The sequence below is a fragment of the Vigna umbellata genome, chromosome 2 (genome assembly GCF_029865625.1).
Source record: "Vigna umbellata cultivar VRB3 chromosome 2, Vumbellata_1.0, whole genome shotgun sequence".
Lineage (NCBI taxonomy): Eukaryota > Viridiplantae > Streptophyta > Magnoliopsida > Fabales > Fabaceae > Vigna > Vigna umbellata.
The window spans coordinates 49066723-49088014 of NC_142166.1; the positions used below are offsets into that span (position 1 = coordinate 49066723).

The following is a 21292-nucleotide window of genomic DNA, read 5'->3' on the forward strand; positions in this document are numbered from 1 at the left end:
TTAATATATCTAGATTGAGAACTAAAAAGGACAAAAACTAGCAATTAATATATTACTGTACCACCATGTCTGTAAACATGAAGGAAGTGAAATTTCATGTTTGTACCAACACACTCAAAACTATAAGTTAGAATATTAGGGCAGACATCATTGTTGAGGTGTGATAATATTAACATAATTCATAGAGCTATCTCACACGTACACACACACACATATATATATATATATATATATATATATATATATATATATATGAATTTGTTAGTGTATATTTGTTTTATATTTTAACAACGTGTATTCTAATATATCATGGATTATAAGTTTAAGGTTAAGGATATTTTAATAATTTTCATATTCTCAAAACTAAAAAAAACCCAAAATCCTTGTTCATCTCCCTCATTCCTCTCAACCATTTATCTTTCATCTTTCTCACTCTAACATTTTTTCTATCATCCTTACGCTAGTCACAATTGAAAAAATCACACACAACAACTTACGACGCCACAATTTGTTGCTTTTGCATAAAAAAATAATTGACCTTGTTGATGTTGATTTTTGATTGGAAAGTTGTGTTATATATGTTTCCTTCTGATTATTATTAAACTTCGTTTTTAAATTTTAGAATTTTGTTGTGTTACAAACTCCCCCTACAGGCACACCATCATCAATAAACAAATATCAAAATCAAACTAAGCTTAGCCAATTAAAAATAAAGCCAGAAGAATGTAATGGTAAATAAAACCTTTAGCTTCACAAAATCACATAAATAAATTGGATAAGTGAGGGAGGTAGATTAGGGTTAGGCAAGTATTTTTGTTTTTTTTTCAATTGGGACTAGCCTAGGGATGACAGAGAAAATGTTGGAGTGAGAAAGATGAAAGAGAAAGGGTTGAGAGGAATGAGGAAGGTAAGCAAGAGTTTAAGGTTTTTTTTTTTTAGAATAAAAATTATTAAAATACCTTTTAACCTTAAAGCTTAGAATCCATGTGTATTTTTGTCTACTAAAACCCGGTACACGGTTACTAAAATGTACCAACTGAAAAACAGGCGTACGCAAATTAGTAAACCTCAGTGTGTGTACACACCTAATTCTTTTACATTTATTTGATACTATCTTTCTTTATTTTTAATTTTTTTTCTTTTCGAAAAACTACAAAAATTTACTCTTTTAAAACCATTTTATCTTTATATCCTTAATGTATATATTAACTAACAACAGTAAACATATATATTTATTTGTTATAATTGATAATAAAATCTTCAAAAAATATGTATTTGAGAGTTGAAAAGAGTTCAGAACTAAACCCTTAATAGCACGCACAACCAGAGAAGCCTCAAGAAACCTCATATTTATAGGGATTGATATATTATAGATACTGTATAACCTTTCCAATAACATAAAATAGAAAATAATGGGTAAAAAAAATTAACACTTTTTTTTCTTTTAGAGGTGTTGAAATTGATTAGTTGTCAAAAACTGAGTTAATTTGTTTAAGAGTGAAATTTGAAAAAGTAAATTACTTTTGAATATATTATTATTTAAATTAAAAATGTATAAATAATCAAATTACTTACCCAAAATTTATTTTACAAAAATTATTATTTCCCTATAACACTTTTTTTTTTCTTTTTTCAATAAATTTATGAAATAATTGTTCGATTTTTCATATATCTAAATATATCTTAGTTGTCTTACATGGAGATTAAAACACTTCTACATGATCATAAGTTATTTTTCAGAAAATTTTTTCTTTGTCATTTTCTTTGTTTGAGTTGGTTTTGTGGGAAAGGATGCATGGCTAAGATTTCAATTTTTCTTTTTTAAGTTTTTGGGAGCAAATGAATCTTTACTAATTTATGAGCATGAGTATATTTAAATTGTTTTTCAGAATATCTTATGTGTAGGTGAGAGTAATATAATTAATAGTTCAAGCTTGATTTCTGTTAATTTAATTTCAAACAATATATTTAACTTTAATTTGTATAGGAAAATTACTAGCAAGAGTAGCGTAATGATAATTTTCAAAATCAGAATTTAAGAATGTCCGCCTTAATTTTAATTATTTATAAAATTTTAATTTGCATAATTTATATTAAACATTAATTAATAAAAATATGAAAAACCATAGTAGGAATCTCAACAAATAATTTGAAGGATTATCTATTAATGTCTGCTCACTATACTATTTTATTTCGAAAGTTTAGTCAAGACTCTCCATAACAAAAAAAAAACGTGTTGTAATAAACATGTATTAAATAAAACTTAAAACATTATACTATTTTTAATGTGTCATATTTTGAGGTTTCATTTCATTGCATTTTTAAGTGTTTCTTTGATCTCATGTTATTACTAATTATATTAATCTAATTATTTTATAATTTTCATATTATATTATTGTTGTTTATTTTAATTCATTTACTCATTTTCTACTATCAAACTAATTATAATAAAACGTGTGATTGCTGGAGACATGTGTTTTAGGTAATATAATAATGATAAATAAGATATTTCTAATATTATTATAAATTAAAGAAAAATAATACTAATGTGTTAGAACGTAGGATGGAAGTCAATCATCCAAAGTTTAGTGAGTTCTTTAGAATCTAAAAATTTTCCTATCAAAACGGTTCGTTCAAATGAATCAAAGAATCTTAACGTTTATAGTTCAGATATTAATAATACAATAAATACAAATCATCCAATTATTTATCTCAAATTTCCATTTATAACTTTTAAAAGAAACTTTTAACTAATATCAAATTAATTAATACTGAATTATAAATAATCACGAGTTATTTTTAAATTAATCAATATTAAAATTAATTGTCCGAACTGATCACCGACCGTTTACTTTCATAATCATTAAAGAAAAATCTTCATCCTGTGAAGTTTCTTAAAATAAACACCAGTAATAAAACTTGGTATAATTTAAATTAATTTATTACAATACACTCTCTGTAAGTACTGAAGAGAAAGAAAGTAGAGAGTACCTGCAAATTATTAATTACTCAAATGTTCAATGTTTGTTTTTTGATACATGAACATGATTTGTTTTGGGTGAACCAATTTTATTTGTCGTTGAGGAAGGGTAGGGCAAATCTAGAAACCGTGGAAAAATAGTTTGACAAGTGCACGTGTGAATTTGGATGCTTCGCGTAGCTTTTTTCCAACTTCTCATTCTAACAGTTTCTAGATTTTTAGTATTTTCTAAACAAAAGACTTCAAAAGCAGTAGTCGCTGTTTCTTGCTGCCCAAACACTCATGTATTACCTACCACTCATCTACTTAAAAACTAACATTACATTGTTTTAAGAATATCATAAAAGAGAACAAGAGAGATAACTGTAATTTTATTCACACATGTGAGAGTTATTTATTGAAAACACAAAAAAGGTGAATGCTTATTAAAACCTTGGGAGTTATGAGTGTTATTTTATAAAAAACACAGTATATTTGTGTGTTTTGAAACTTGAAGGATAATCTCAAAGAAGTAAATGCAGTTCCCTATTGTAAATAAATTATGAGATATCTTTTTTACTTTAATATTCTCTCTAAAACTCCTCAATCCTTTAATCACCAGAAAAACAAAATACTAAAAATCACTTTTGACAACTAAATAGTAAGAAATAAAGTTCTTATAAATAGAAGGCTTAATATAAAAGCCATGTATTAAAATAGCCCACCATAATTATATTGTTGGTATAAAAAAGGTTATTGGTTGAAAGTAAATTGATTGTACTTAAGAAAATCTCACTAACATGTCTAAAAAATTAGGATCTATATTATTAATTCAACTTCAGGCATCGTGTGTTAAATTAAAAAAAATCAAAGAAAATAAAGGAGAAAATTGTGGGTTACATAAGCATTGCTTTGCAACATTATTCCGACCACGGTAGCTATTCTTTTTATTGGAAAAATAATTTTGTAAAACCGGTTTATACTTTAAAGTTGCGAATTGTTAGATGTTTTTTCAAAAGCTTGACTTTGTAAAGTTAATTTTTGTTGATACTAAAATAAATGCTGCATTATAATTTTTAATTAAAAAAATATTGAAAAATAGTAACATAAAGCAGAATTTATTAATACGTTGTAATTTATTTACAACAGTTGAAATGTGAAAGAGGCTTTTAAAGTTATGAACGAAGGAAGCAGTGAGTAGAGTTAGCTGAACTACTTTTGAATTGTGTAGATGGAATTGGATGAATCAGGATCGGGTTTGGTTTGTTCAGACGGGTTAGCCAAAATGCCATGCTTCATTCTTGTTGGAAAGGGAAATAGCATTTTGCCGAACAATTCTGCATATATTCTTGAACCTTCTTCAACTTGTCCTAATTATACATAAAAACCAGAACAGAAAATAGTGGTGAAATCTCACACACCAAGTATACTCCACACTCATCTCTTCTTCACATGTTTTCCCAATCACAACATGTGACGTGCCACTTCAATGGAATTTTGCAATGGAATCTGCATTACACAGATACATGCACACACACGCTATTAAATCAACGATGCATCAATCACTCACTTTCTTCTACTTGATTATTCAATCTGAAGTCGCACCCATGATATTGACTAGAAAAGTCGTTGGTGGCTAGCTACATACACTTGCCTACCGGCTGCTGTGGACGAAACCTTAATTTAAGCCACATTCTCTTAACTTATAAAATTTGACATCTTTCTTTACTCTTTCTGGATTTTGACTTTTGAAACTTGAACCGGTCTTCTAATTAGTTCACTTGCACTTTCTTTTAAAGAAAAACTCGCAGTTAGAACTAACAATTTATTTGACCGACTTAAAGGTCCACTAGCCACCAAGAAAACTATTTGCTTAAACACGTGCTATACTCTTTTGAGATGGGCACTTCCTTTCCTTGCGCCTACTTTTCCCTGCACTTGTCACGCAACTTCCCTCAAATCCTCATGACCTCCTTATAAATCCCCCACCCCATTCTCCACTCTCACACTTCACCTCCAAACTCAAAATCAACCACAACAACAACAACAACACTCTCTCTTCTTCAAATGGCTCTCCAAGCTCTTCAATCACCCACCGCTGCCAACCCATCGTTCACTCCCTTCGAAGAAGACACTCTCACTTACTTAGACACGCCTTGGGCTAAGGGAAAGCGTTCTAAGCGTCCCCGGATGGACCAACACCCTTCATGCACCGAGGAGGAGTATCTCGCTCTCTGTCTCATCATGCTCGCTCGCGGCGGCTCTCGTGCTCCCGCTCCCATCCCCACCGCCGCCAAGCCTTCTCTCTCCGACAACAACTCCGCGCCTCTCCCCGCCAAAGTCTCCTATAAATGCTCCGTCTGCAACAAGGCCTTCTCCTCTTACCAAGCCCTCGGCGGGCACAAGGCCAGCCACCGTAAGTTATCTGGCGCCGGCGAAGACCAGCCCACCTCCTCCAGCGTCACCACGACTTCTGCCTCCAACGGCGGAGGTAGGACCCACGAGTGCTCCATATGCCACAAAACGTTCCCGACGGGACAGGCCTTGGGAGGACACAAACGTTGTCACTACGAAGGCGGCGGCGGTGGTAACAGCGCCGTAACCGCCTCCGAAGGTGTGGGGTCCACTCACACAGGAAGCCACCGCGATTTCGATCTGAACCTGCCGGCTTTTCCGGACTTTCCAACGAGGTTCTCGACCGATGAGGAGGTTTCCAGCCCCCACCCATCGAAGAAGCCCCGTCTCCATCTGACCATCCCCAAGATTGAAATCCCTCGGTCCTGATCAATCGATCGATCCAAAAATATTCAGTCTTTTCTAAGTTATCTGGATTAATCCGTTCTTGTACATACATAGTACTTGGACCTTATTATTTTCTGGCTTTAGAATTTAGATTGTAATTCTACAGTGGTGATTCCATTAAATTCAATTCATTATTTTTTACCAGTTCCTCTGTAATAATAGTAGTAGATGATTGATAGTTGATCTAGAATACGCCGTGGAACCGCGTGAACGGTGGGGCAAATGTGGTGAGCTCACTTGCGCGTGTTTCATTCGGTTTTTGGGTGTGTAACGGTTTTTCACTGTTGGTGTGGTCCCCGAATATTATAAATCCCTCGTTATTTTGTTTTACGAAAATATTAGACTTATTTAATTTCTGTTTAATGTCGATGATTAAGAGTGATGTAAGGAGGAACTTGGCAGTGTGGATAAGAACAAGGGTTTGGGTTTGGCCTTTTAAACGCTGTGATGATAACGACACGTGGGTTACTTATCCTTACGTTGTAATAATTGGTTTAATGGAGGATTGGAGAAAGAAAGCAACGTAGCGGTTTGAATTAGCAGCATTCTAGCGTTGTGTTGTCTTGTGACACGTTATTGAATGGTCGTATCTAGGATCGGTGAAGACCAAAATTGGTCTGATACGTTTCACGGTGGGAAGAAGAGAAATTAGTCAGACGCGGTATCTAAAATTTAAAATTAGTAAAAGAAAAGGTGATTTGGTTGGGGAAGGAGGTGCCCAATTTGATGCCAAACTCTGATGGTGTGGAATATTCGCGTTAAATGAAACCAACACATTGATTCTTGGTTTTCAAGTTTGAACTGTGTGTATGTGTATCTATTGTGTACCCTTTGGCTTTGCGCGTACAAATTAATCAGTGGGAAAAAGTCCACCGAGAGAACCATTAAAAGTGTTCGCACCGCCAATGTGTAATATACTTCTTTTTTTCCAATCAACTGCATAACGCATAATTTACAGCTTTTCCAGTTATGCCTCACTTCATACCGGTCAAAACGGGTCATCTCATCCACTCGACCCATCTATCACAGATTGATCATTTAATTAATCAATCCAATCTGATTTATATATTAACAAGTCAGAAAAATTCAAACCTAATTCGATCCATTACGGATTGGTAGATAATTGAGTTGGTTTACTCGCTCATTTAATTACAATTTCTTTTAAATAAAAAATTTACAAAATTTCTATAATTCAAATCTAAACAAATTTGATTCTCAAATTTCACTCCCAACATGGTGTTTAATTAATTTTGAAAATAAGAAATTTAAATATTTTTTTCAAGCAAAAAAAATAATAAATATTTTTATAAAATTAAAATTAAATTTTAATAAAATAAAATTAGGTAGGTGGATTGGTGGACCGGGTTGGCCCATCACGGGTTCAACCCGCATGAGCCGGGTTGAAATTTGACCCGCATAAAAATACAATTTTTTCAAGGGTTAAATATGTTTTTGGTCCCTTAACTTTCAGTCAAAATTGGAATTAGTTCCTCTTTGAAACTTTGGACCAATTTAGTCCTCCATCTTTAGTACGACATGAATTTATTTCTTTTAACCAAATTTTGTTAACTTTATTTGATGTTTCAAACGCATTTTTCAGTTAACATTGAAGCAAAAATGTGTGAAACGGTGTAAACAACTCAAATGCTATCATAAAACGCACTTGAAACATCAAATAAACCTAACAAAATTGAGGTAAAAAAACTAAATTCACAACTAAATTAGGCCAAAGTTTTGAAGAGGGAATAATTCCAATTTTCACTGAAAGTTAAGGAACCAAAAACATATTTAACTCTTTTTTTCAAACCCAACCCGGCTCGAACCCGTGGTGGGTCGAATTGACCCGCGGATTGTGACCTATTTTGACAACTTTACTTCATACATTACCCACCTTTCACTCCTCATTCTATTATTTTTACTTTTTTCAATAACAAATTATTCCAAACTCCTCTGTTTACTAAAATTCATATCTTTCTTTATGGAATTATATATCTTTATCTTACTCAAAGAAAGAGAGCGTGAAGAGAGTGACCGTTGATCATTATTTTGATGGTTATCGTATTTGCTAAAAAAAAATCTCAATTATGTCACCAATTTTTAATTTATTTCAATTATGTTTTTATTTATTCTATAAAAAAATAAGATACAATTTAATCATTTTTGTTAGTATGATAATTAATTCATGTGTTATATATCGTGTGTTATTTTTAACTTTTTAAAAAAATTCTAACGTATCAAATAAAGATCTAATCACAAAGATAGCATGATATAAAGGTGATAGTGTCATAAATAACTATTGAGAAAAGTGTAACGTAAAAATTTTAATTTAATTCTTCTATTTAAATTCTTTTTCAATTCATTCTCAGTTTTGTTTAAACTCGAATAATTTCATGAGACAAAATTTAACTTTTATATAAATATTATAATTTTTATATAGATATTTTTATTAAAATTGAATTTTTATTATATTTCTAATAAAATTTTACATTGAACTATATTTAAATTTTGTTTAAAAATATTTTAAAATTTTACATTTAAATTTATAATAAAATTATTGATGTATAATGTAGCATCCCAAAAATATAGCATAATACTATATCATAGATTAATCACATATAACAATATGATATATCAGTTCTCCAAGAGTTAGTAAAATATTTAACATTACAGTCATCCAAAAATAGCCATAAAACAAAAAAAAAACACTTTACAAAGTACCATAAGTTTGATACAAAACATAGACATAAACCAAACGGTTATACAACACCCTGTATAAACCGATCGGTTTAAAAAAGATAAGTTAAGCCTATTGAACGAAAGATCCAATCTAAAACTATGTACAATTGATGACTAAGCGGTCCTAACCTAAGCAACATGATCCTCGTCTTCCAACGCTTGCTCCACCAAACACTCATCGCCTTCTGCTCACATCCACAGGATGATCATTGCAAATGAAAGGTAATCGGACGGACAATACAAGACAAAACAAGAAAGTAGGATAAGCTAATGTAATTTAATTATAAACACATTCATACATTTCATGCAAGTTCAAACCGTACGAAACCGAATGCTACATCATGCAAACACCGAATACAAGCAATCATATACAAGCCTAACACCACAAATCATGCATAGACCGAACACCTGACCTGACTATCCGGATTTTGTATGAATATGTTGCTACAGTCGTCCTTGCACTTGTGATAGTGTAACAACTGACACCAATCAAGCTACTACCCAAGGTTAATCCCATAATACCTACCTCGGCACCCTAAGGTGGTAGGACCTCCTGTTATTCTCACAAATGAAATATCTTTCTCTATGTGAGAATGATACTCATAGAATTTCAGGATGAACACCAGCTTAGCAATATCCCTATTCATACTTTACAATTCCATAACCATCCATGAGATATTCCTCCTTGGAATTCTCTTCCACAGTTTTGAAAACATAATTCTCATAAATTAACATAAATAGTCATTCATCAGTTATATTTTCACTCATAAGACAAAGAGAACCTGTGAACGTTGGAAACCGAACACCTTCACACTACCCAAAAGATAGGATCAAACGATTCATAACAGATATAACTGAAGAAATTCCTTAATCGTATACTGGCTGATCACTAGAGAAAAACCGACCACTAGGAGTTTAGCCCAACCTTAAGAGTTTAAAACGAACGCTTAAAAACTTAAACAGAATGTGTATAGCTCAGACCGAGCATTAGTATGAGACCGAGCACTACCAAGAACGAGCGCTAGTACAAGACTGAACATTATCGAGAACGAGCGTTAAGACTAGCATTACTGCCAGTATAAGACCGAGCGCTTAACAAGAAACCATCCACACACCTATGGCCGAACGATCAGGAACAGATAAGACTAAAGAGACCAAACCCAGTTAGTGACCAAGTACCTGAATATGGCCAAGCGGCCAATCAACATATGACCAAGCGGGTCGATCGTTATGATTACCGAGTACTAGTGTATGACCGAACGCTATAATCCAATCGAATATTAGTAAAACTAAACGCTGAACGTAGTACGACTAAGAACGAACATTAATATCAACTCGAAGACTGCCGATATCGAAAACAAATACTTTTAAAACTGAACGTTAATACTAAACCGAACAACACTAAGTTAAAATATCACTACAAAACTGAATACCACTAAATCCGATTACATGACCTAACCAAGCGTTCAACAACGAGCGCTCTGCTATCTACATAATTCTACAAAACTTCTCAACCAGTTCACAGGTCTCGGCAACACACAAAAATCAAGCCAATATCGAATTATTCACACATGCACACGCTCAACCAATCATTTCAAACATAAACAAACATAATTAAATTACTAGCTTCCCTTACCTCGAATAAACCAAACACTTCCTACGCTTCCACAATGTTGACTAACCAACAAGCAAATTTTAAGGCAAGCTACTAATTTCTAATCGGTGAAAAGGAGCCGACCAGAGGATCAAAGACAGAAAACAAATTCAAAGAAATAGATGACGAACACATGCAAGCTGAACAGTGCTTGCATGTATCAGAAAATGCAGAAACTTCAAAGAACGAGTGAATTTAACTTACCAACTCCAAACATCAACTTGATTGGTGAAAATAGAGACTCTTGCCACCAGGAAAAACTCAGGCACAACCTGATTGATGATCAGAAGAAGGAAAATGTGAGAATTTGTAGAGAGAAGGAGAAGAAATAAAACTCAAAAATTTGGAGAGAAGAGGTGCACGAAGTGGCTCAAAGTTTTGAAAAGTTTACTTATATACTATCGTCAAAAACCGTTCCGTCCAACCAACTGCATAAACCTGGATTCCACTTTTCTCTGAATTTAATGTTTGAAACAAAATTTAAATAAAGTTTAATGTAAAATATAATTTTAAATAACTTAATATTATTATAAACATTTATTAAAAATATCATTATAACATTTATATAAAAATTAAATTTAGTCTAAATGAATTGTTTTTGTCTTGAGAAATAAATATCTATCATAATATTAAAATTAAACTTTAATTATTATTGTTAACTTTTATTTTGGGAATAAGTTTATATAGAGTAAATTAGGTATTCATTCAAGGCTACAGTTCAAAATGTGTACATATTTATATACGATTCTGAGTTGTTAAAGTTGTTAATGAATATAGACAAGTATCAAATCTAAAAGTGTGGTCTATGTTGTTGGATGTTATAGTTGACAAATTAAAATTGACAACTCATTTGAAAATATCCGATAATGTTATATAGTATTACCTGTGGCCATTGTTTTTAATTTTCATTCTTACACATGGATATTATTTTAAAGAACTGAAATAATCTTTTAAAAATTTAAAAGAATAATTCATCTCAAATTTCAAACATTATATATAACAAATTACTGAATGATGGTGAAATTGTTTTATCACAATGTTAAAATTTAACGCTGAGTGCAAATTATCTAAACAAGGATATATATATATATATATATATATATATATATATATATATATATATATATATATATATATATATATATATATATATATATATATATGTATGTATGTTTGTAGGTATGGCTCTGATTTGTTGAATAAAGATCGTTGAAGGATACCAAATTCAAAATATTGGTCTATATTGTTCGATGTTATAGTTAACTAATTACGATTGACAACAAAGTTGAAGATGTTTGACAACATTATGCGTTAACTTATTTTACAAAAACATATTACTCTCCTTGACAACTTCATATTTCAAATTCAGAATACTTTCTTAGTTTTTTTTTTTATTGAAACGATGCAAAATCAACCAACTTGCAATTGGATTGTTTTTAAGAACCAAAAAAGTTAGATAAACTTTCTTGTATCATTTTCAAATTTGAAATCAATCACTATTAAAAACATATATAGTGGGAAATTAAAAGAAAAAAAAGAACATGATGATATATTTTAGTGTGTGTGAACCTGACATAAATTTCTTAATGAAACAGTAAATTTCTCCTTAAACTCTACTGTTTAAGTTAGCATGGTTTAATTTAGCAGAACTAGAGGAAATGGATGAAAGGTGAGGTCAAGGATAACTGATACAAAATCATACGTATTATTAGTTTAAAAAATTTACATTATTAAAAACTTTATATAATTAGAAAGTATATTATGTTTAATTTTCAAAATAAATCTCATGAAATCTGAAAATTTTAATTTTTAATGCTAAATCTTAAATCCTAAAATTTAAGTCAAACTTGTTGTGCATAATAATTTATTAGACACGTAAAAAACTAGAGACGAGATTGTGGCCATCAATAAAAGAAAAAAAAATGAATGTTTATACTTTTTGTGGCATGATACAAGCTGATCTTAGTGACTATACCAATATGAGCTAATTTATATTGGGATTACTTTTTGTATTTGTTTTTTCTTGTTCTAGGCACACCTCCCTTAGTTACACACCAGCATTCGACAACTATTTTTTGCAATACAAAATAATTGTTATATAGAAAAGTGGAATACAAAATTAAAATCACCCCATCTTCACCCTCCCTTTTTTTTTCTCTCTCCTTCAACCCTGCCATCTTTAGCCATCCTGATTTATTTTTATGTTTTTTCATCTCTTTTCACAAACCTTATCAAAACCAGTTTGTGTAACTTTCTATTACATGTTACAAAAAATAGTTTATGCATAATAAATTTTTATATATTACCAAAACTAGCTTTCATAATATATTTTTTAAACGTTACTGAAATCAATTTTATAATATCTCAGAACATAGGTTATATTATAGAAAATAGTTTTTGTTGAGATATTTTAAAAAAAAGGATTTGGAAATAGCAAAAAATTAATACAAATAATCTTCCTCTCAAATTCCAACTGACCTGCTAACGAGCCGTAACCCAACAGAAAGATGTGTTTTTGTGAAAGGGGCCAATGGCCCAAAACAAACAGAAAACACGTCACTCTCTACGAGGAAAAACTCATTCCGCCATGAATACATAAAAAAAAGTCGCACTAAACAAAAAGAAAACTATGTAGTTCCATTTAATTATATTTCAACCCCCCAATATGTAGAAAGGGAATAATACAATTTTATAAAGAATATCCACAATTGTATTTCACTTAACGCTATCGTGAGAAAGTCAACTTTCGTAGTAAAAATTAATGGAGCAATGATATATTATATTTATATATTACAAATGAACTGTTTCAAATAGTTCCCATGGAATACATACCAAACGCCCTTTTAATAACAAGGGTAAAAACCAGATTTCTTGTTAACGGCATCATAATTATACCATTAATGAGCTAATTACACGACAGATAAAAAGATTCAACTAAAATATAACATCCTACACGAGTTATATACATCTTTTTGACCTTTTTAAAATAACAATAGGAAAAAGAAAAAAAGGCGTATATAAATAAAGCTGCATCTTAAAGCATCATACAGGTATGGTATGCATTGATGCGAGGCCAAGATAAGCACAGCAATTGGTAGCACGCAAAATCATAACTTACAAAGAATGTGAGCTTGGTCATACATACAGTTTTGTGCTTTGTTACTTTCGATGTTGAGCTTCCGGTAAGCACTTTAGTTGTGAAATATGCGTTCTAAGGCTACACTCTCTAACCTGCACGCGTAAATATTTTGTCAATAAGCTTGCAGCCATACATTTGAGTTCAATGAAAATCAGCAAAATATTTAGCTTCACTATTTACCTGCATGGTTGTTACCATTGATAAAAGGTGTCTGCACTCATCAAGCAAAACATGCTCCTTTGTAATCAAGTTGGCAACTTCGACCACCAAAGAATTTAAGTATCCAACCTATCAATTGTAAATGCTTTTCAGACATTTTAGCACGTCAATGGAACCTTACTTAAAGGCACCAGGCATCACCGTTCGACTTTAACATGATAATGCATGGCCTCGGATTTAGAAACTAAGACTAATCCTAACTATTTGCACGAGTCAAAAAAATAAACTCTGTAACTCACAAGTCACTCCGAAATGTATTTATTTTTAAAGAAATCGTAGTTATTTTTAAATAGAGTAACGATAGATGACACAGTTTTACATTCATTTTTAAATAATGCAGAAACAGGGTTGCACAGTCAAACAAACAAGAACCTGTCGCTGTGTAGAATGGCGGGGTATGTAAAGTGGACATAAGTGTGTAATAAATTCAATTTAGAGAATGGAGGGAAAGAAAGGTGGTGGCATTAAGTCAACAAATAATCATAGAAATGCATAAACAAAAAAACAATCAAGAGAACACTTGATGGAAGGAAATAAAGGTGGTACATCAAGTCAACAAATAATAATAAAAATGCATAAACAAAAGAATGATCAGAGGAAAACTTGAGGGAAGGAAATAAAGGTTTTAACATCGAGTCAACAAATAATAATAAAAATGTATAAATTACAAAGTTTTTAAATTTATCAAAATGGATAAAGTTTTCATAATTTATCCAGTAAATTGCAATAAAAATAGTATTTTAATACATGATTTTAGTTAATTAAGTTATTCCTGTAAATATGATTTTAATTTTTTTAATGAGAATCTGTATAGAAGAATAGTATTTTAAATTAAACTTGTGTTTGCAAATGGAATTCAATAAATATAAATATAATTTTAGTTCAATAAAAAAGAAAACAAATTATAAACATATATTAAAACATAAGTTTTATTATGAAGTAATTTCAAGTAGGACTTATTTATATCAATAATTTTATTTTATTTATCCATTTCAATGAATTACAGAAACTTCAGTAAATTTTCCAAAGCCTGTATATACACTCCTCATTGGTCGCAGTTTAAGCTTATGCACTCAACCCATCTTTGTTCATCATACAACAAATGACATTAGGTAACAATTTGAACAATTTTCCCAGAAATTGGTTCCCCGCTTGTGTTAGTTATTACAAGCAAGGGAAATTGTCTTTGCAATGCTAGACTCATGGCTTATCGTTTTCTTCTGAAATACATATTTTAAGCATCCGACTAATTTAGGTCACACCGGGTATTATCACCAACAAAGCTTATTCTTAATTTTTTTAATGTCACTGCATTTCCAAGGTTGAATTTGAAACCTTTCAGACTTGAAGTGTTTTAAGTAAAACAAGCAAAGTTACTTGACTACAATAACATAATAGGAAATTCAGGATCCAGAGACCAGGTGATCCAAGAAAAACTAATTTATTAACAAATAGAAAATCAAACAAAAATTATGTTCACCCAGAAATTCAAATAATAATTAATATATAAAATCCTTATCTATGGTAAAAAGAATATGCACCTTCGGTAACAAAAAGCATACGGAGGATCCCATGGCCTTCATTATATCCACAGCTGAACAAACAGCATCCTTCACTTTATGTACATCTGCCTGACAGAAGATTTTTATATTATTCCCAAAACATGCTAATGCAGTGATATCAACTGAATCATTATGACACTACCTATCATCGAAGGAAAAGACGAATGAATAAAAAGCAAAAAGTAAATACCTTGGCCCCATCAACAACAGGGAGCCGGAGAGTGCTGGCCTTTAATGCTTCAATAGCTCCGGCAAGTGAACTTATGTAAACTTGATCCAAAATAGCCCAATCTTCCAAATAAACCATCTACAGTGAAAGTTTACTTTAGAATTTGGGATATGAAAGTTCATGTTGAAGAGAATAAAATTGAAATCTTATCAAGCTAAAAATATACTAACAATTCACAGGCTAACGAAGATCTTACTTGCTTTTTGAGAATGAAAACCAGCTTCAATTTATGCTTCAGCAATTGTAGCTCTCTCCTTTTGGAACTCACAGATTCTCGTAGTTTAGTGGTAGATGCCCAAGCATCATAGAGACAATTCTAATAAAAGAAAAATAAAATTAGCAGTCAATTTTACATGTACATCCATAACAAATCACAAGCATGATTTTATCACTGACTAAGATAGCTCATGCCAAATGTTCAAGATGTACTAATGTAACTCTGGTGAGCTTCTACAAGGTTGTGACCTGGACTAATCATTCTTAGTTAATGCTACTGTTCTCTAATTATAACTTGCTCCAGAGTCCTGAAACTCAGATATAAAATCAAGCAACTCTAGCGAGCTTCTAAAATGCATTGAATTCAACAAAAGAACTGGTCAACTTCTACATGACCTGCACTGATCTTGCCTATTTTACCATTGCACCCTAAATGTCAGCCTCTTAGTCCTATATCTCAATTTAAACTTAAGAAACTCCAGTGAACTTCTACAGAGATTACTTACTCTAATCTATCTAAGCCAAACTCGTTGAGAAGGAAGGAAGCTATACTTATATATTCACTTATAGAAATCATATAAAAAGTATATAATAATAAACTGCAAGTATCATTCCGTAGAAATAAAACCATACCTCAGCATTGGATTTCCGTGCAGAGAGATCAGAATCTGCTCTGGCGTTGACAAAACGCCACTGCAAGAGGCGGTTATGGAGAAGCCTCAGCGAATGCGCCTCCACAATTCGGTTCTCTCCCACCCTCCCTCTCTTAACATCAACGGCAAAACTCAAAACAGAAGGCTCGTTACAGGACGCTCCGTTTCCGAGCCTCAGGGGGCTCACACCTCTGGAAGAAGAAGAAGAGGCTGGCACTGCATTAGAAACCTTGTTCGGTGAAGCAGGACGAATAAAAGAAACCTGGCCCCTGCTATTTATAACTCCTCGCGGAGACGATGCGCCGTCCAACGGCGATTTTCTCGGCGCGACGAGTTTGGGAGAGGAAACGACGTTGGTTGTCGGTTTGGCTTTGTTGACGGTGATCCAGAACGACTCCCCCTGAAACGACACGGATAGGCTTCTTGTTATCGCGGAAGCTGGAAGTATTTTGGCAGAAGACGACGTCGTGCGGGTGGCGCCACTAGTGCCGGGTCGTCTTCGCTCCACCGACTGTGATCGTTTGGGCGTGAACGGCGACGGCGACCGAGGAGACGAGGACGATGAGGTGTAACGAGGCGCGAGTTTTTTGGGCGTGGAGATTGCAGCTTCTACCATTGTTGTCCGGATAGTGTCATGAACGAGTTTCTGAATTGGGCTACGGGAAAAGCAAAGAACAAAAAGAGTGAATTGAAAATGAAGAAAATGCTAAATGGGAAGGATGTTTTGAGCGTTACGGTGGAATGCGGAAACCCAGGTTTTTGAGTGTAACCGTCGCATTATAAGTAATAAAAAAAGGTGAACGAGGCTTATGAGTATGATTTTGTTAGTTAAATGCATATTAATCTGGGAGTGTGGATTGACTGAGTTGTGGTGGGTCCTGGAACACAGTAGTTAATTTGGTTAATTGGTACAATGGGACATTGGCTTCTGCATATCTCATTAATCATGTGTCGAGGTTGGACAAGGACAAGATAATATGATTAAAGCCACTTTCACCTCCCAACTGACAAACCCATGCTTTTCCAACTGACGCCAACTTCTTCCTTACCTACATATTTTCTGATTTATCTATCTCACCCAACACTTGTATATGAACGAGAAGGATTTCTGAAGATAACTGAAGATCTTTTCTCTGTAAGTTAAAGTGAACTTGAAAAAATATACATTATTCATTCACAGACGAAAGCAATTAGAAAAATGAAAAAATAAGTTTACCCCAAAACAAATCCACTCCAAGAGACGAAGCACTTACTCAATTGGTGAAGTGACTTAGTGAAAGGTTGAGCGTATAAAAAGAAAAGGATGGTAACAGGAGAAGGGAAAGAAAGAATGCAAGTGGGAGTGTTGGTTAAGATGGAGGACCACTTATGATTAACTTGATGACTCGTTAAAACCAAACATCTCTTACCAAATTACTGCTAAAACCATCTTCGCTTAAGAATCACTTAAAACAATAATTTGAGTTTCTTAGCAGACAGTGTTTGCGAACACAAGCACGGTGCTTCACATTGTAATGGCCGTCCAGAATGATGGCTGGCTAGGTCCCATTGAATTGGATAATTGAGACTGTGTGAGTTGGGAGCTTGGGATTAATGGTGAAGAAAAGAAAAGCAGACCTATCAAAATCCTAACAGATGGAAATGGGTTTGGAAATGAGAACCAATAATTTAAGTTAAAATTAATTTACGTATGAGTTGAAATAAATATTTAACAAACTATATGAGAATTTCCATAAATTAATTTTAGCTTATAAAAATCATTTCAATCATTTATTTATTTCGAAGTAAATGATGGAGAAGTTAGTACGACTAACGGTACTCAGGAAACGAAAATAAGACTAAAAATTAAAATTAGTTTATATACTAACAAACTAAAATTCCTTTCTTTTCTTTTTTAACTTTCTTAAAGTTTTTTAATTTGTATGTATGTAGATCAATTTTAATCTGTATGTTGTGTTTGTTTGTATGAAATGTACTGTTGATGTTGATTGACGATGAACGATTTGTGAGATTTATCACATTCATTTTGGATGATTCAAAAGCGAAGAATCAATAAGATTTGAAAGATCGTAGCATATGTGAATCCTCGCATCTTAGCTTGGATTTGCGATTATTAACAATAAAATGACCAAATGTCCCTCGTATATAAGCCAAGTTACTTCACACATAGGTTGAAGATGAATGACTCTCCATTGCAGAGGTTGAAGATGGAGGTTTCAGGTGAACGTCAAGAGGTTGAAGATGAATGGGTTTAATAATAATATCATTTTTTTCTGTTAAAAATTAACTTTTTTTTCTCTTTACAATATTTTTACAATTATATATAATATTAAAAATTATCATTTTATATTTTTTATACTATAAAGAGTATTTTAATAATCTTTGATATCTACATATTAAACTATTTTATTTAATTAGTTACATTAATCAAATATTACACTAACTTTTATAAATTTTATTTTCAAATTCATTTCTAAATCCTTTAAAAAAACAATAATCAATTTGTTATTAAATCTTCTCACGTTCATCCATTTAGTCTTTTGAAAATCTATCTTTCAAAACGAATAATTCAAACTAACGAAGCCGTAGAGAAGTTGATTCTTTTATATAAAAGCTTTTTGAAAAAGTTGATCCAACCAAACCATTGTGATTTGATTGTTGATGTTATGATGATATAAGCTTCACATACAAGTATCGTTAAAACAATGATTTCGTTAAAATGAAGTTGTTTTCATTTCCTGCAAAGCGAGTTTAAATGAGGAAGATATGTTAATAGTTGAAAAGTATCATACGTTGACAAGTTTTAATATTATATTATGGTTATGTTACTTCAACTCTCAATTAGTTAACTAATTTATAAACTAGTTTGATTAATACGAAAACATTTATTTGTATTAAATTATTTAAAAAAAGTTTATAATTTAGAAGTTATAAATTACTTTAATTTGTTTAGAGTTTTTAACTAATTTACTTGTTTTCATTATTATAATAATGAGAAATATTTTTCACATTTAAAATATAAGAAGTAATTAGTCTTTATATTTCGAAATATTTTTTCATTATTTTTATTTTTATTGTATCTATTTTATTTATTTTTATTTTATAAAAATGATTAATTATTACCCTTTTTTAAATATTTGTTAGAACTTTAATTTTTTAATAATTGAAATTAAAATAAATTAATATTATAAATAGAAGTAACTCATATTTCATTACATTACATGATTTTATAAATATGTCAAAATTATATACAATGAAAATAATAAAAGAAACCAATGGAAGGTTGACAGTGAACTTAGCAAAACAGGTGTAACAGTTAGAAATCATAGCTGGACCTTTATCCAAAAGGTATTGCAATGAATGGAGCGTTTATTTATCAAATTTTAGGATCTAATACAGAGGAAAGATCTGCCTTATTTTTGTTAATTGAATTAAAATTGTTATGAATAATTATTTTTTTGTTGATTAGTTCTTTTATATTAATTGTTTTAAATAAACTTTTGAATTGTTTCCAATATTGTATTACATTTGTAACCGTAAGTTGGAGACTTCTCTTTGATCAAAACGCACAAGAAACACAGTTTAATTTCTTCTCTTTAATTCTCTCTTATATACTGTATATTTTAAGTTTATATTTCTATAATATTTTGTAGTGCCTTTTAGTTTATTAAATTTTCATTGTTAAATTTAACATTTAAACAATGATGTTACTTATTTATATATTCAATATATGTTTGATTTACATGAAGAGTTACATCTCTTTAGAATTTACATGAAGAGTTACTTATTTATATATTCAAAGTATCATTATCCATAAAATAAGGTTAAAAGTGAGTCATGGGAACAACTCCATATAACAGGAGAGGAAGAAGGTGAAGAGAGAGAAAAATAAAATTAAAAATATAAAAATATAAAAATAGAAATATATTAATACATGTTCATTAAATAGTTAAATAATCAATTTAACACTCTTTTAGTAATTATATAACTCTAATAAAAATTATCAAATTGAATCGATTTTGATTAAAAAAAAGCAAATATTGAAAAAAAATGAATCAAAATCTGATATAATTAAACCTATTAAAATTTCATTACAAATGTATAATCTAATTCAACTTATTAAGTAAATAAATATTAATAAATTATATTAATTATTAAATAGAATTAATATTTTGATATAATAGTATTAATTAGCTCATTAATTTTTTTTTATGTTTTCTAAAATTTGTATCAAATATATTGTGCCTTGAAAAAAAGAAATATCATGTCAACCTTTTTTTTTAAGAAAAAATATGTTAACAAGTTAATTATACTCTTAGGAATATTCACAAACAGAAGTTTTGAATTTTGTACAATATCCCATATAATACAATAAAGACAAAAACAAAAACAAAACAGCAGAGAAGGGTATCGACACAAATATAGCTTTTATTGAAACTTAGACTAACCTATAAATGAAACATATATATAATAAGATAAGTTCTCCTTCTTACATTAATATTGAGAATATTATTTCAACTTCGGAGTCCTAAGTAAGGAGAGGCTCTTATTAAAAGAATGAACAGGAAAAATGTCCTTGTTGTAAATTAAATAAAATGTCGAACATTCCTTCTTTATCTATTTATAACTTTTATTGTATTATGTCGACAACTTGTGTCAAACAAATATTTCATATTGATCTAATATTTATATTTTGACCAAAGACTTTCAAGAAGGTCGAAATATTAGTTATCACTGTTTAGACTATGTCTACGGTGATCAGACACCCACCACATATCACAACTTTATTAATTCTCAAAAATTGAAATTAAATTTTGTATAGTATAAAATATTAACCGAGTGGTTACAAACAACCAACCGGATATTCAGGTAATCTGTTTATATCTTATTCTGTTTATATTTTATTGGGCTTATATCAGCTCAGGATCCATGAGGTAAATTATAAATACAAAGCCAGGGCCAAAAGCCAGGTACGTTCCACTTACTCTACATGACTCTCAAATACTCAATAGTGATAACCATTCACTAAATATTCAACCAAGAGCCGAGGCTCTTCAAATCACACGTCTAACTTGGGCGTCGGAGTACCTTTTGCAGGTACATCCCCTCGTCAAGAAGGAGAC

At 31.2% G+C, this 21292-nt stretch overlaps 2 protein-coding genes across 2 annotated transcripts; one reads left to right on the plus strand and one right to left on the minus strand.

Moving 5' to 3' along the window:
- The first annotated feature begins 4915 nt into the window (after positions 1-4915).
- LOC124843173 (zinc finger protein ZAT10-like) lies at positions 4916-5905 on the plus strand. The gene has a single exon (XM_047319830.2). The coding sequence runs from the start codon at positions 5027-5029 to the stop codon at positions 5741-5743; it is 717 nt and encodes a 238-aa protein (XP_047175786.1). The 5' UTR covers positions 4916-5026; the 3' UTR covers positions 5744-5905.
- A 7004-nt stretch (positions 5906-12909) lies between these two features.
- Positions 12910-17174, minus strand: QWRF9 (QWRF motif protein (DUF566)). Its single transcript, XM_047319829.2, has 6 exons — positions 16150-17174; positions 15497-15616; positions 15262-15378; positions 15051-15140; positions 13471-13578; positions 12910-13382 (listed from the first exon to the last, which is right to left on the minus strand). The coding sequence occupies exons 1-6, from the start codon at positions 16783-16785 to the stop codon at positions 13311-13313; spliced, it is 1143 nt and encodes a 380-aa protein (XP_047175785.1). The 5' UTR covers positions 16786-17174; the 3' UTR covers positions 12910-13310.
- Positions 17175-21292: the final 4118 nt, after the last annotated feature.

Coding starts and splice junctions, on each gene's coding strand:
- QWRF9 (XM_047319829.2), bottom strand. CDS start 16,785: ATGGTAGAAGCTGCAATCTCCACGCCCAAAAAACTCGCGCCTCGTTAC. Junction 15,617..16,149: donor CACGGAAATCCAATGCTGAG/GTATGGTTTTAT, acceptor TTCTTTTATTAG/AATTGTCTCTATGATGCTTG. Junction 15,141..15,261: donor CTGTTGTTGATGGGGCCAAG/GTATTTACTTTT, acceptor ATCTTCTGTCAG/GCAGATGTACATAAAGTGAA.
- LOC124843173 (XM_047319830.2), top strand. CDS start 5,027: ATGGCTCTCCAAGCTCTTCAATCACCCACCGCTGCCAACCCATCGTTC.